Source organism: Bombina bombina, chromosome 1, assembly GCF_027579735.1.
Source record: "Bombina bombina isolate aBomBom1 chromosome 1, aBomBom1.pri, whole genome shotgun sequence".
In the NCBI taxonomy this organism is placed as follows: Eukaryota; Metazoa; Chordata; class Amphibia; order Anura; family Bombinatoridae; genus Bombina; species Bombina bombina.
The window spans coordinates 1,127,173,646-1,127,190,975 of record NC_069499.1 but is presented as its reverse complement, the minus strand read 5'-3'; the positions used below and the strand labels follow the sequence as shown (position 1 = coordinate 1,127,190,975).

Sequence of the window (17,330 nt, the reverse complement as noted above, 5' to 3'; positions counted from 1 at the left end):
AAGGATCTATCCTCCTTAGGAGTTGTAATCCCGGATGCCTATAGAAGAAAGAGGTTTTATGGTTTTATTCAAACCTTTTCGTGGTTCCAAAGAAGGAGGGAACTTTCCGCCCAATTCTGGATCTAAAGTGCTTAAACAAATTTCTCAGTGTCCCTTCCTTCAAGATGGAGACGATAAGGTCCATCCTTCCTTTAATTCAGGAAGGCCAGTTTATGACCACTATAGATCTGAAGGATGCTTATGTTCATGTTCCAATCCACAGGGAACACTTTCAGTTCCTGAGGTTTGCATTCCTGGACCAGCACTTCCAGTTCATTGCCCTTCCATTTGGCCTAGCTACTGCTCCAAGAATCTTGATGAAGGTTCTGGGGGCTCTTCTAGCCATTGCCAGAACTCAGGGATGCTTCTTTAGACCATCCTGGGAGATTGTGACTACGGATGCAAGCCTATCCGGATGGGGAGCCGTTTGGGGTGCCAGGAAGGCACAGGGGTTGTGGACTCAGGAGAAGTCCTCCCTCCCAATTAATATTTTGGAACTACGGGCAATTTTTAAGGCCTTGAAGGCTTGGCCACTTCTGGGTTTGTCCCAGTTTTTTCAGATTCCAATCAGACAATATAACCTCTGTGACTTACATCAACCATCAGGGGGGAACAAGAAGTTCCTTGGCGATGAAGGAAGTATCTCAGATTCTGTAGTGGGCAGAGGCCTACAGCTGTTCGCTGTCAGCAATCCACATTCCGGGTGTGGACAACTGGGAGGCGGATTTTCTCAGCAGGCAATCCTTCCATCCAGGGGAATAGTCTCTCCATTCCGAGGTGTTTGCAGAAATATGTAGCAAGTGGGGGACACCAGAGGTAGATCTCAGGGTGTCCCGTCTTAATACCAAGCTCCCCAGGTACTGGTCTAGGTCAAGGGATCCCCAAGCGGATCTAATAGATGCACTAGCAGTGCCCTGGAGGTTCAAACTCATATATCTTTTTCCTCCATTGCCGCTTCTTCCTCGAGTGGTGGCCCGCATCAAGCAGGAGTTTGTATCAGTAATCCTGATTGCTCCATTGAGGCCACAGAGGACGTGGTTCACGGATCTAGTGGGGATGTCCTCATCTCCTCCGTGGAAGTTACCTTGTCACAGAGACCTGCTGATACAAGGTCCATTTGTTTATCAAAATCTAGATTCTCTGAGGATGACTGCGTGGAGATTGAACACATAGGGGCCTATCTATCAAGCTCCGAACGGAGCTTGATGGCCCGTGTTTCTGGCGAGTCTTAAAACTCACCAGAAACACAAGTTATCGAGCAGCGGTCACAAAGACCGCTGCTCCATAACCATGTCCGCCTGCTCTGAGCAGGCGGACAGGAATTGCTGGAATTCAACCCGATCGAGTACGATCAGGTTTATTGATATTGCACAAGAGACTGGCTAAGCTTCCAGACGTGCAGTCCTTTGTAAAGGCTTTGATTAGGATCAGACCTGTTTTAGATCTGGGGCTTTTCCTTGGAGCCTAAATCTTGTTCTTCAGGTTTTGCAACAGGTTCCGTTTGAGCCATTGCATTCCGTTGACATTAAATTGTTATCTTGGAAGGTTCTCTTTTTATTGGCTATTGCCTCTGCGTGCAGAGTTTCTTAGATCTCTGCTTTGCAATGGCAGCCCCCTTATCTGATTTGTCATGCAGATAAGGCAGTTTTACGTACTAAATTAGGTTTTCTTCCTAAGGTTGTGTCAGATCGCAACATCAATCAGGAGATTGTGGTTCCTTCCTTGTGTCCTAATCCTTTTTCATTGAAGTTACGCTTACTTCACAATTTGGTTGTGGTTTGTGCCTTGAAGTTCTATCTTCAGGCTCCTAAGGAGTTTAGACAATCTTCCTCTTTGTTTGTTGTCTATTCGGGGAAGCGTAAGGGGCAGAAGGCTACTTTGACTTCCCTATCTTTTTGGTTTTAAGGAGTGTCATCCGCTTAGCTTACGAGAGGATAATGGCTCATTCTACTAGAGCAGTGGCTTCCGCTTGGGCCTTTAAGAACGAGGCCTCTATGGATCAGATTAATAAGGCTGCTACCTGGTCCTCCTTACATACGTTTTCAAAATTTTACAAGTTTGATGTTTTTGCTTCGGCTGAAGCAGCTTTTGGGAAAAAAGTTTTGCAGGCTGTAGTGCCCTCAGAATAGGGTCTGCCTCTTCCTTTTTGTTCCCTCCCGTTATTCATTCAGCGTCCTCTGGAGCTTGAGTATAGTTTTCCCAATAAGTAATGAAGCCATGGACTCTCCCTATCTTAGGAAGGAAAACATACTTTATGCTTACCAGATAAATTCCTTTCCTTCCGGATAGGAAGAGTTCACAGCCCCCGCATGTTTTTTCTTGTCTATGGGCGGTCCCCTATTATTTATTTTATCTTCTGGCACCATTTATACTCTAATGTTCCTCCTACGTTTCCTTGTTCCCTCGGCAGAATGACTGGGGTAATGAGGACGTGGGAGGGATATTTAAGCCTTTGGCTGGGGTGTCTTTGCCTCCTCCTGGTGGCCAGGTGTTGTATTTCCCCACAGTAAGTAATGAAGCCATGGACTCTTCCTATCTGAAAGGAAAGGAATTTATCTAGTAAGCATAAATTATGTTTTTTTATTTATTTTAAAAAAATTCTGTAGTTTAGCGATCCCCCCTCCAAGTGATTGTGTATAGGGCCACCTCCCCTATTCTCATAAGCCCCTTTGCCGCATGTTCTCCTCTCCTGCCCTCTCCCTTCTTTTCTGTAGCTCTTCCCTTCTTCCCCCTCCCATCTACAAGTTTATCAAAACACATGTAAAACACATTCAAATAAAGTATGACACTCATATATAAACATATATAATATAAACTATAGCTTTATTATTGAAAACAAATGTTTAAAAAGAGTTTGAAAGGGATATAGTATATGTCAATGTGTTTGACTGGGAAGGGCTCAAAAGTAGATAGATAGACCGAAAGGCATACAGACAGAGAGAAAGATAGATAGATAGATAGATAAAGATAAATAGAGATAGATAGATATGTGTGTGTATATATACATGTATCTGTGCATGTATATATGTGTTTATATGAGTATATGTATGTGTACACATAAATACATACATATATATGTGTACACATACATACATACATATATATATATATATATATATATATATATATATATATATATATATATATATATATATATATAAAGAAAAGTAATTTACTTTTTTAGATTTGTAGTATTTTTCTTGAACATCCCTTGAATTTGAATTTTATTTTATTAACTCTCACACTTACTCTTGGTGCAATTTTATCTCAGCAATTTTATCTTAGCTTTTTCATCAAAGCTTTTTGACCTTAGCTTTTTTATTAAAGTTTTTTCGCCCAGATTTTTACCTTCCTATTGGAGTGTCAATTCTCTGTGTTTTCTACGGTCTGGGATCTGAATTTTTCATACTTTCTACTAGTTAGACTAAGTCAGTTAGCTTAAACCAAGAATAAATGCCTTGTTTATTGTGAGTTTTATGTCTGAGTTCTTTTTTGGTTTTTATCATACATAATAAACTTTAAACTTTTTAAGCATTTGAACTCATTACACAGTGCTGTTTTCAACAAACAGTGACTACGGCAAGTGCACAGTGAGTCCTACCCTCGCCATCATTCTAGCTCGTTCAGCTTTCTTCTATTTTGGCTTCTAAATAGTTTCCATTTATATAGATTTTTTAATATTTTTATTCTATTTTTTTAGATTTGGATTTCAAATGTAAGTTTAGATGCTGTCCCATTTTTGGTGAACAACCTGGGTTGTTCTTGCTGATTGGTTGATAAATTAATCCACCAATAAAAAATTGTTGTCCAGAGTTCTGAACCAAAGAAAAAGCTTAGATGCCTTCTTTTTCGAATAAAAATAGCAAGAGAACGAAGAAAAATTGATAATAGGAGTAAACTAGAAAGTTGTTTAAAATTGCATGCTCTATCTGAATCAGGAAAGAGAACATTTAGGTTCAGTGTCCCTTTAATTCTAATTTAATTTATTAATGATTTAACACATAAAAATAAAAAACAGTTTGGTTCCTATAGCGCTCCCTCTTTTTCCTTCATTTATATATATGTATATATACACTTTTTAGCCCTTTACAGTCAAACACATTGAAATGTCCTAATATCGATTTTAAACAAATTTAATATGTTCTTTTTTTGTAATATAAATACTTCAAATACCTATGTTCTTCACTTAGAAGAAAATGTTATTTTTAATTTTAAATATATCTATATACTGTATATGTGTGTATGTGTTTTTATATATACTGTAGCTATATACATATAAACATATATATTTATCTTAAACATAAATATATATATATTCATACATACATAGTGAGAGATGTGTGCATTTAGCTGTGAGTGTGTGCATGTCCGCACGCATACACTTATATATGGATTTTTGTGGATGCATGTGAGTGTGTATGCGATAGAGAGAAAGATGTTTGTGTGTGAGTGTGTGTTCACCCACTCCTGCATGTGTGTGTGCATGTAAGAGAGAGACATGTTTATGTGTATCCTTTAACACAATGCACATAAGACTCATGAGTGCTAGTTCTGAGTGGGCAAAACTCTAAAATGTTTATTTTCTATGATTTTCATAAACTATTTTCTATTTGTTTTTCAGGGAGAGAAGGGAGACTCAGGAGAGGTATGTGCTGAGCTGGATACATGGTTAACTCTTCAGCCTCATACACTATAAAGAAATCTTACTAATTGTATTGCTTGGTTAAGGGATGTTCCAGTTGCCATGGAGACAAGGGGAAGGTGGTTGTTGGCACGCAAGGTCCTGCAGGCCCCCCAGGCCCCCCTGGACCACCAGGACCACCGGGACCAAGAGCTATTTCAGAAACCTATGACCCAGAAAAGAACCAAGAGGTATTTAAAGGATTGCAGGATATCACATCAATCACTATATATCATCATTTGAGTTACAACCATGTTACATTTATAATTACGGTTTAAGAATTGATAAGCATACATTTATGATGCCACACAACTGCAAAATTTTGGAAAACCAGGTGAAATAAGGAAATGTCATATGTTTGTAAGCCCTGACAGTCACAAATCATAGTTATTAGACATGTGCAATTTGTTTCGGACGAATTTAGTCCGATTAGGAGATTCGGATGAATCTGAATTTCCGAATCGGCACCATAACGAAAATTCTGAAAACTAATAAATTTGTTTCAGAATTTTAGATCCATTCTTTATTCATATTCGGAATTTTTCATTGTTCATCAAAACCGCCGACCGGCCGACCCCCCACGTCACCATCACTAAATAAAGCTATTAACCCCTAAACTGCCGCCCCCGACATCGCCGACACTAAACCTATTAACCCCTAAACCGCCATTATCCGACATCACTGACACTAACTAAACCTATTAACCTCTAAACCACCATCCGCTGTTCCCCAACATCACCAACACTAACTAAACCTATTAACTCTTAAACTGCCGCCCCAACCTCACATCGCCAAAACTCAATAAAAATTACTTATTTAAAAAAAAAAAAACATTACTAAAACTACCATTCCCGACATCACTGACACTAACTAAACCTATTAACCTCTAAACTGCTGTCCGCCGTTCCCCATCATCGCTGAAACTAACTAAACTTATTAACCCCTAAACTGCTGCCCCCACATCGCCAACACTAACTAAAACTATTAACCTCTAAACCACCGCCTCCCACATCGCCAACACTAACTAAACCTATTAACCTCTAAACCGCCGCCCCCCCACATCGCCAACACTAACTAAACTTATTAACCTCTAAACCGCAGCCCCCCACATCACCAACACTAACTAAACCTATTAACCTCTAAACAGCTGTTCCCCGACATCGCCAACACTAGCTTAACATATTAACCTCTAAACCACTGTTCCCCGACATTGCCAACACTAACTAAACCTATTAACCCCTAATCCACCGCCCCCCCACATTGCCAACACTAACTAAACCTATTAATCTCTAAACCGCCGCCCCCCCACATCCCCAAAACTAAATAAACCTATTAACCCCTAAACCGCCATCCCCACATCACAAACACTAAATAAAATAATTAACCTCCAGACCGCTACCCCCCTAACTTTAACATAATTAAAATACACCTAAAATTAAAATTATTAACTAACTACCTTTTTAAAAATAAATACAAACTTACCTGTGAAATAAAAATGAAATCTAAGCTAGTTACAATATTACAATTTACTAACTACCTAGTTAAAATAAATACAAACTTACCTGTGAAATAAAAATAAAACCTAAACTTAAACTAAAAATAAATAAATAACATTACTTGTTTAAAAATAAAATAAAATAAAAAACCTAGGCCTAGATTTAGAGTTCGGCGGTAAAAGGGCTGTTAACGCTCCGCAGGTTTTTTTCTGGCCGCACCATAAATTTAACTCTGGTATCGAGAGTTCAAACAAATGCTGCGTTAGGCTCCAAAAAAGGAGCGTAGAGCATTTTTACCGCAAATGCAACTCTCGATACCAGAGTTGCTTACGGACGCGGCCGGCATCAAAAACGTGCTCGTGCACGATTCTCCCATAGGAAACAATGGGGCTGTTTGAGCTGAAAAAAAACCTAACACCTGCAAAAAAGCAGCGTTCAGCTCTTAACGCAGCCCCATTGTTTCCTATGGGGAAACACTTCCTACGTCTGCACCTAACACTCTAACATGTACCTCGAGTCTAAACACCCCTAACCTTACACTTATTAACCCCTAATCTGCCGCCCCCGCTATCGCTGACCCCTGCATTACACTTTTAACCCCTAATCTGCCGCTCCGTAAACCGCCGCCACCTACGTTATCCCTATGTACCCCTAATCTGCTGCCCTAACATCGCCGACCCCTATGTTATATTTATTAACCCCTAATCTGCCCCCCACAACGTCGCCGACACCTACCTACACTTATTAACCCCTAATCTGCCGAGCGGACCTGAGCGCTACTATAATAAAGTTATTAACCCCTAATCCGCCTCACTAACCCTATCATAAATAGTATTAACCCCTAATCTGCCCTCCCTAACATCGCCGACACCTACCTTCAATTATTAACCCCTAATCTGCCGACCGGAGCTCACCGCTATTCTAATAAATGTATTAACCCCTAAAGCTAAGTCTAACCCTAACACTAACACCCCCCTAAGTTAAATATAATTTTTATCTAACGAAATAAATTAACTCTTATTAAATAAATAATTCCTATTTAAAGCTAAATACTTACCTGTAAAATAAATCCTAATATAGCTACAATATAAATTATAATTATATTATACCTATTTTAGGATTAATATTTATTTTACAGGCAACTTTGTAATTATTTTAACCAGGTACAATAGCTATTAAATAGTTAAGAACTATTTAATAGTTACCTAGTTAAAATAATTACAAATTTACCTGTAAAATAAATCCTAACCTAAGATATAATTAAACCTAACACTACCCTATCAATAAAATAATTAAATAAACTACCTACAATTACCTACAATTAACCTAACACTACACTATCAATAAATTAATTAAACACAATTGCTACAAATAAATAACATTAAATAAACTATCTAAAGTACAAAAAATAAAAAAGAACTAAGTTACAGAAAATAATAAAATATTTACAAACATAAGAAAAATATTACAACAATTTTAAACTAATTACACCTACTCTAAGCCCCCTAATAAAATAACAAAGCCCCCCAAAATAAAAAATTCCCTACCCTATTCTAAAATACAAATATTACAAGCTCTTTTACCTTACCAGCCCTGAACAGGGCCCTTTGCGGGGCATGCCCCAAGAATTTCAGCTCTTTTGCCTGTAAAAAAAAACATACTATACCCCCCCCCCCAACATTACAACCCACCACCCACATACCCCTAATCTAACCCAAACCCCCCTTAAATAAACCTAACACTACCCCCCTGATGATCTTCCTACCTTGTCTTCACCATGCCAGGTTCACCGATCCGTCCTGGCTCCAAGATCTTCATCCAACCCAAGCGGGGGCTAGACATCCACTGAAGAAGTCCAGAAGAGGGTCCAAAGTCTTCCTCCTATCCGGCAAGAAGAGGACATCCGGACCGGCAAACATCTTCTCCAAGCGGCATCTTCTATCTTCTTCCATCCGATGACGACCGGCTCCATCTTGAAGACCTCCAGCGCGGATCCATCCTCTTCTTCCGACGACTAGACGACGAATGACGGTTCCTTTAAGGGACGTCATCCAAGATGGCGTCCCTCGAATTCCGATTGGCTGATAGGATTCTATCAGCCAATCGGAATTAAGGTAGGAATTTTCTGATTGGCTGATGGAATCAGCCAATCAGAATATAGTTCAATCCGATTGGCTGATCCAATCAGCCAATCAGATTGAGCTCGCATTCTATTGGCTGTTCCGATCAGCCAATAGAATGCGAGCTCAATCTGATTGGCTGATTGGATCAGCCAATCGGATTGAACTATATTCTGATTGGCTGATTCCATCAGCCAATCAGAAAATTCCTACCTTAATTCCGATTGGCTGATAGAATCCTATCAGCCAATCGGAATTCGAGGGACGCCATCTTGGATGACGTCCCTTAAAGGAACCGTCATTCGTCGTCTAGTCGTCGGAAGAAGAGGATGGATCCGCGCTGGAGGTCTTCAAGATGGAGCCGGTCGTCATCGGATGGAAGAAGATAGAAGATGCCGCTTGGAGAAGATGTTTGCCGGTCCGGATGTCCTCTTCTTGCCGGATAGGAGGAAGACTTTGGACCCTCTTCTGGACTTCTTCAGTGGATGTCTAGCCCCCGCTTGGGTTGGATGAAGATCTTGGAGCCAGGACGGATCGGTGAACCTGGCATGGTGAAGACAAGGTAGGAAGATCATCAGGGGGGTAGTGTTAGGTTTATTTAAGGGGGGTTTGGGTTAGATTAGGGGTATGTGGGTGGTGGGTTGTAATGTTGGGGGGGGGTATAGTATGTTTTTTTTTACAGGCAAAAGAGCTGAAATTCTTGGGGCATGCCCCGCAAAGGGCCCTGTTCAGGGCTGGTAAGGTAAAAGAGCTTGTAATATTTGTATTTTAGAATAGGGTAGGGAATTTTTTATTTTGGGGGGCTTTGTTATTTTATTAGGGGGCTTAGAGTAGGTGTAATTAGTTTAAAATTGTTGTAATATTTTTCTTATGTTTGTAAATATTTTATTATTTTCTGTAACTTAGTTCTTTTTTATTTTTTGTACTTTAGATAGTTTATTTAATGTTATTTATTTGTAGCAATTGTGTTTAATTAATTTATTGATAGTGTAGTGTTAGGTTAATTGTAGGTAATTGTAGGTAGTTTATTTAATTATTTTATTGATAGGGTAGTGTTAGGTTTAATTATATCTTAGGTTAGGATTTATTTTACAGGTAAATTTGTAATTATTTTAACTAGGTAACTATTAAATAGTTCTTAACTATTTAATAGCTATTGTACCTGGTTAAAATAATTACAAAGTTGCCTGTAAAATAAATATTAATCCTAAAATAGCTATAATATAATTATAATTTATATTGTAGCTATATTAGGATGTATTTTACAGGTAAGTATTTAGCTTTAAATAGGAATTATTTATTTAATAAGAGTTAATTTATTTCGTTAGATAAAAATTATATTTAACTTAGGGGGGTGTTAGTGTTAGGGTTAGACTTAGCTTTAGGGGTTAATACATTTATTAGAATAGCGGTGAGCTCCGGTCGGCAGATTAGGGGTTAATAATTGAAGGTAGGTGTCGGCGATGTTAGGGAGGGCAGATTAGGGGTTAATACTATTTATGATAGGGTTAGTGAGGCGGATTAGGGGTTAATAACTTTATTATAGTAGCGCTCAGGTCCGCTCGGCAGATTAGGGGTTAATAAGTGTAGGTAGGTGTCGGCGACGTTGTGGGGGGCAGATTAGGGGTTAATAAATATAACATAGGGGTCGGCGATGTTAGGGGTAGCAGATTAGGGGTACATAGGGATAACGTAGGTGGCGGCGATTTGCGGTCGGAAGATTAGGGGTTAATTATTTTAAGTAGCTTGCGGCGACGTTGTGGGGGGCAAGTTAGGGGTTAATAGATATAATACAGGGGTCGGCGGTGTTAGGGGCAGCAGATTAGGGGTACATAAGTATAACGTAGGTGGCGGTCGGCAGATTAGGGGTTAAAAATTTTAATCGAGTGGCGGCGATGTGGGGGGACCTCGGTTTAGGGGTACATAGGTAGTTTATGGGTGTTAGTGTACTTTAGGGTACAGTAGTTAAGAGCTTTATAAACCGGCGTTAGCCAGAAAGCTCTTAACTCCTGCTATTTTCAGGCGGCTGGAATCTTGTCGTTAGAGCTCTAACGCTCACTGCAGAAACGACTCTAAATACCAGCGTTAGAAAGATCCCATTGAAAAGATAGGCTACGCAAATGGCGTAGGGGGATCTGCGGTATGGAAAAGTCGCGGCTGAAAAGTGAGCGTTAGACCCTTTAATCACTGACTCCAAATACCAGCGGGCGCCCAAAACCAGCGTTAGGAGCCTCTAACGCTGGTTTTGACGGCTACCGCCGAACTCTAAATCTAGGCCCTAATGTTACTAAAAATAATAAAACCTAACATTACTGAAAATAATAAAACCTAACATTACAAAAAAATTAAAACTACAATTACAAAAAATAATAAACACTTACGGCTAGATTACGAGTTGTGCGTTAGGGTAAAAAAGCAGCGTTAAGACGTCTTAACGCTGCTTTTTTACGCCCACTGGTATTACGAGTCTTGCAGGTTTAGGGTAACCGCACACTTCTTTGGCCTTACCGCAAAATGACTTACGTAAACTTCGTAAAGTCTTTTTTCTATGGGACTTCCATAGCGCTGATATTACGAGTCTGTCCTGGGAGGCCAAAAAGTGAGTGGTACACCCTACCCTGTCAAGAGTCTTAAAGCATTTAAAAGTCAGTAGTTAAGAGTTTTATGGTACAACGCCATAACATAAAACTCATAACTAAAGTGCTAAAAAGTACACTAACACCCATAACCTACCTATTAACCCCTAAACCGAGGCCCTCCCGCATCGTAAATACTAAATTAAAATTTTTAGCCCCTAATCTGCCGCTCCGGACACCGCCGCCACCTACATTATATTTATGAACCCCTAATCTGCTGCCCCCAACATCGCCGACACCTACATTATATTTATTAACCCCTAATCTGCCGCCACTATATTAAAGTTATTAACCCCTAAACCTAAGTCTAACCCTAAACCTAACACCCACTAACTTAAATATAATTTAAATAAATCTAAATAAATATTCCTATCATTAACTAAATTATTCCTATTAAAAACTAAATACTTACCTGTAAAATAAACCATAAGCATAAGTTACATTGTATCTAGCTTAGGTTTTATTTTTATTTTACAGGCAAGTTTGTATTTATTTTAACTAGGTAAAATAGTTATTAAATAGTTATTAACAATTGTATCTTGCTTAGGATTTATTTTTATTTTACAGACAAGTTTGTATTTATTTTAACTAGGTAGAATAGTTATTAAATACTTATGAACTACAAGGGGCCTTCGTTTTACAACGGTTCAATTTACACTGTTTCAGAATAACAACCTTTTTTTCCAGTCATGTGACTGCTATTGAAAAGCATTGAGAAGCAGTGCATTTATTTAAAAAGCCAGTAGGTGGAGCTGTCCGCTTGTGTTGCAGCAAAGCCAAGCAAGCTGAAATTAATCAGTTTAACCAGACCTGAGCTATTGAGCAGATTTCAAAGGAACAAGATCTTCCTGTCTATAAATCAGTCCAGATTGGAATGCATAGAAAGAACTGTTTGCAGAAAAATGCAAGTAAAGTCTGTGTTGTGTGATTATTTTGTTAGGTTTATAATGCTGTTTAGCAAATGTTTTTGTTTATTTAACTTAGTTTAATTATATAGTCTGTGTTGTGTGATTATTTTATTAGGTTTATAATGCTGTTTAGCATTTAAATTCTTCATTTCAAAGCTTTAAAAATAATGTATTAGGTGTTATTATGACAATTTTGAGAGGGGCCTGGAACCTATCTCCCTCACTTCCCATTGACTTACATTATAAACTGGGTTTCAATTTACAACGGTTTCGATTTACAACCATTCCTTCTGGAACCTAAACCCGTCGTAAACTGAGGGCTACCTGTATTTAATAACTACCTAGCTAAAATAAATACAAAAGTACCTGTAAAATAAAACCTAACCTAATTTACACTAACACCTAACACTACACTATAATTAAATAAATTAACTAAATTAAATACAATTACCTAAATTAAATTAAATTAGCTAAAGTACAAAAACCCCCACTAAATTACAGAAAATAATAAACAAATTGCAGAAATTTAAACTAATTAACATAAACTAATAGCCCTATTAAAATAAAAAAAAGCCCCCCCAAAATAAAAAAAACCCTAGCCTAAACTAAACTACCAATATCCCTTAAAAGGGCCTTTTGCGGGGCATTGCCCCAAAGAAATCAGCTCTTTTACCTGTAAAACAAAATACAAACAACCCCCCCAACAGTAAAACCCACCACCCACACAACCAACCCCCCAAATAAAATACTATCTAAAAAAACCTAAGCTCCCCATTGCCCTGAAAAGGGCATTTAGATGGGCATTGCCCTTAAAAGGGCAGTTAGCTATTTTGCCGCCCAAACTCTAATCTAAAAAATAAAACCCACCCAATACACCCTTAAAAAAACCTAACACTAACCCCCTGAAGATCGACTTACTGGGAGACGTCTTCATCCAAGCCGGGCGAACTGGTCCTCCAGATGGGCAGAAGTCTTCATTCAAGCTGGGCCGAAGTGGTCCTCCAGACGGGCAGAAGTCTTCATCCAGACAGCATCTTCTATCTTCATCCATCCGGCACGGAGCGGGTCCATCTTCAAGACATCCGACGCGGAGCATCCTCTTCTAGCGACGACTAAAACAGAATGAAGGTACCTTTAAGTGATGTCATCCAAGATGGCGTCCCTTAGATTCCGATTGGCTGATAGAATCTCTATCAGCCAATCGGAATTAAGGTTGAACAAATCCTATTGACTGATGCAATGAATTTCAATCCTATTGGCTGATTCAATCAGCCAATAGGATTGAGCTTGCATTCTATTGGCTGTTTTACAGGTAAAAGAGCTGATTTCTTTGGGGCAATGCCCTGCAAAAGGCCCTTTTAAGGGCTATTGGTAGTTTAGTTTAGGCTAGGTTTTTTTTTTTTTTTTTTTGGGTGGGCTTTTTTATTTTAATAGGGCTATTAGATTAGGTGTAATTAGTTTAAATTTCTGTAATTTGTTTATTATTTTCTGTAATTTAGTGTTTGTTTGTTTTTGTACTTTAGCTAATTTAATTTAATTTAGGTAATTGTATTTAATTTAGTTAATTTATTTAATTATAGTGTAGTGTTAGGTGTTAGTGTAACTTAGGTTAGGTTTTATTTTACAGGTAAATTTCTATTTATTTTAGCTAGGTAGTTATTAAATAGTTAATAACTATTTAATAACTATTCTACCTAGTTAAAATAAATACAAACATGCCTGTAAAATAAAAATAAATCATAAGCTAGCTACAATGTAACTATTAGTTATATTGTAGCTAACTTAGGGTTCATTTTATAGGTAAGTATTTAGTTTTAAATAGGAATAATTTAGTTAATGATAGGAATATTTATTTAGATTTATTTAAATTATATTTAAGTTAGTGGGTGTTAGGTTTAGGGTTAGACTTAGGTTTAACCATAAACAGTAAAAAAAGAGAAGACCACACACATAAGTGTAATCTCAAAGTCTAGAAAAATAGCACATATAAGAGAAAATACAATAAATTTACTGCAAAAAATACTTTATATTATGTCAAAAAATACACAATAGAAACGTTTACCTGTGCGCGTTTCGCTCCACTCTCGTGGTCGCTCAGAGCTTCTTCCGGGGTCTGACGTCACTACAGAACACAGCTCCTTTTATTGGTCAATGACCACACCTGACTTAGGGGCCCGTCCGGTATTACACACATGCAAGTTCCTTATTGGTTAAGTTCCAGCAAGCTGTCACTAATTCTTTGAAAACAGCTGGTAAGCTCAATAATATGCAAGTTTACTTTAGAACGGGCTTCTTATTGTAAAATTCAGATAGAGAGGCCAAACTATCAGTAATTCAATAGGCAGCTGAAAAAAAAATATCTTACAAAATAATTGGCACCTCCTCTCATTGGACCCTGTTCTAAAAGAATATGTTGGGGAATATCCCTTTATGACGGCACGAAGGGCAAAAACTTTGAAAGACTTTCTGGTTAATAGTGAATTTAATCAGGTCAGAGATACTAATTGGCTGGATGCGCATTCTCAAAAAATTGTAGGATGCTCTCCTTGCAATCATTGTGTTTGCTGCCAATTTGTTAGGAGAACAAAAACATTTGCAAGTAACACTAATAAAATCTATCAAATTAAATATTTTGTGAATTGTTCAACAACAGGAGTTATATACCTCTTGTCATGCTCATGTCCCCTCTTCTATGTGGGCAAAACATACAGAGAGTTTCGCTCTCGTATAACTGAACATCGTGACGATATTAAAGATTTTAATATCGACAGCCCCATTGCTAGGCATTTTGCCCAGTAAAACCAATCTAAAACGGATAGTTTGAAATTTGTTGGGATTGAATCAGTAAAAGCTAGCAAAAGAGGAGGGAACATAGATACAATATTGCTACAAAAAAAAACCCGTTGGATGTATTACCTTAATACATTGTCCCCCAAAGGGTTAAACAAAAAATTTGAGTTTGCCTCCTTTTTAAACTGACATTCTCTATTTTTTTAAATCTGTATGAAGCTTTGCTTATGGCCATGGTGGTCTAGGGTATCGGCAACCTGTAGGTTAATGCTCTATTATGCTTTATGAAATCTTATATGTATATTATGATGTAACTAAGTTGTTCCTGTTAGTTATAGCAAGCGATATTATAATCCTTTATTATTTTGTATGCATGATGAGATGAATGAATGGTTTTAAATTTGCATGTCTCTCAGTTTTTCAGCTGCCTATTGAATTACTGATAGTTTGGTCTCTCTATCTGAATTTTACAATAAGAAGCCCGTTCTAAAGTTAACTTGCATATTATTGAGCTTACCAGCTGTTTTCAAAGAATTAGTGACAAATTGCTGGAACTTAACCAATAAGGAACTTGCATGTGCGTAATACCAGACGGGCCCCTAAGTCAGGTGTGGTCATTGACCAATAAAAGGAGCTGTGTTCTGTAGTGACGTCAGACCCCGGAAGAAGCTCCGAGCGACCACAAGAGCGGAGCAAAACGCGCACAGGGACGCGTTTCTATTGTGTATTTTTTGACATAATATAAAGTATTTTTTGCACTAAATTTATAGTATTTTCTCTTATATGTGCTATTTTTCCTAGACTTTGAGATTACACTTATGTGTGTGGTCTTCTCTCTTTTTACTGTTTATGGTTAAAATGTTTTCTAGGTTGCACTATAAGCTTATTCATATACTTTTGAGGTGAGCATTACTAAAACGTTTTTTTGTTTTTAGACTTAGGTTTAGGGGTTAATAACTTTAATATAGTGGTGGCGATGTTGGGGGCGACAGATTAGGGGTTAATAAATGTAGGTAGGTGGCGTGATGTTAGGGACGGCAGATTAGGGGTTAATAATATTTAACTAATGTTTACGAGGCGGGAGTGCGGCGGTTTAGGGGTTAATATGTTTATTATAGTGGCGGCGACGTGGGCGGCAGATTAGGGGTTAATAAGTGTAGGTAGGTGGCGGCGACATTGGGGGCGGCAGATTAGGGGTTAATAAATATAATGTAGGTGGCGGCGATGTTGGGGGCAGCAGATTAGGGGTTCATAAGTATAATGTAGGTGGCAGCGGTGTCGGGGGAGGCAGATTAGGGGTTAACTCAAAACTCGTAATCTAGGTGTTAGATTCATATTTTAATACCCAGTATAAAAAAAAAAACACTCCAAAAAAACAAAAAACCTAATCTATAATAAACTACCAATAGCCCTTAAAAGGGCCTTTTGTAGGGCATTGCCCTAAAGTTAACAGCTCTTTTGCCAAAAGAAATTAAACAAATACCCCTAACGTTACAAACTCCCAACCCCCCAAACCCCCAAAATAAAACAAAACCTAACTAAAAAAATAATAATTTACCCAATGCCGCGAAAAAGGGCATTTGTATCAGCATTGCCCTTAAAAGGGCATTCAGCTCTATTACAGCCCATTCAAAATAAAAGAAGCCCTAATATAAAAAAACACCCCCAAAAAAACCTAACACTAACCCCAAAATCGGTACTCACAGTTCCTGAAGTCTGGCGAAAAAGCTTCATCCTAGCGGCGAAGCATCTTTATCCAGGCGGCTCCATCTGTATCCATCGCGGGACCGGCATCTTCTATCTTCACCCCAGCGGAGGCAGAGCAGTCGGTGGATGTGCGGAGGCGGAGGTCCAGGCGGAGGTCCATCAGTCCGACGTGGAGGTCCTCTTCATGCGATTGTCCACCGTACACTGAAGATTGAATGCAAGGTACCTCTTTTATATTAGGGTACTGTTGCATTCCTATTGGTTGAAAAATTAAAATCAGCCAATAGAATGAGAGCTGCTAAAATCCTAATGGCTGATTTGAACAGCCAAAAAAAGTGCTGCTTATTCTATATCAGGGAGGGGCCACATTGGAACAGTATTCCACTTACAAATGCATATAAAGTCAGAGTCAGGCGTCAGCTAAAAAGTGTCAATTCGTGTCTCAGTGGCCATATGTTAGATAGATGTTTGATTTGCATTCCAATTCAATATCCTGAACTATGTCTGCATCAGAACCTAGATAAAAAGAGAGTAACACTAGGGGCCCAATTCTCAATAACTTACTGGCATAGAGAGAAATCATAATCATATTATAAAACCTTTTTCTAGTGTAAGTATCTTGATGATATAAAGGGGCTGATTTAACAAGGGACAAATGGCCCTGACTGTTTCCTCGTGAGCCTTCGGAAACAGACCACTTCTCCTTAACTCGTACGCCTCCTCTGAGGACTGGAGGTGGCCATCAATCAGCTCGATCGCATACGATCAGGTTGATTGGCACCCCCTGCTAGCGAATCTGCAGCAGGCGGCATTGCACAAGCAGTTCACCAGAACTGCTTGTGCAATGATAAATGCTGACAGCGTATGCTGTCGGCATTTATCGATGAACGGCGGACATGATCCGCTACAGAGGATCATGTCTGCTAGCAATTTGTTAAATTGGCCCCATACAG

General features: G+C 38.6%; 1 protein-coding gene across 1 annotated transcript in view; it reads left to right on the top strand.

Annotated features, from left to right (window-relative positions):
• The window catches only part of LOC128645416 (collagen alpha-1(XI) chain-like), a 256,246-nt gene that overhangs the window by 151,230 nt on the left and 87,686 nt on the right, over positions 1–17,330 (top strand). The window contains exons 12-13 of the mRNA XM_053698409.1: positions 4,661–4,684; positions 4,768–4,911. Coding sequence (XP_053554384.1) covers positions 4,661–4,684; positions 4,768–4,911 — 168 coding nt within the window. The remainder of the gene's footprint in view (positions 1–4,660; positions 4,685–4,767; positions 4,912–17,330) is intronic.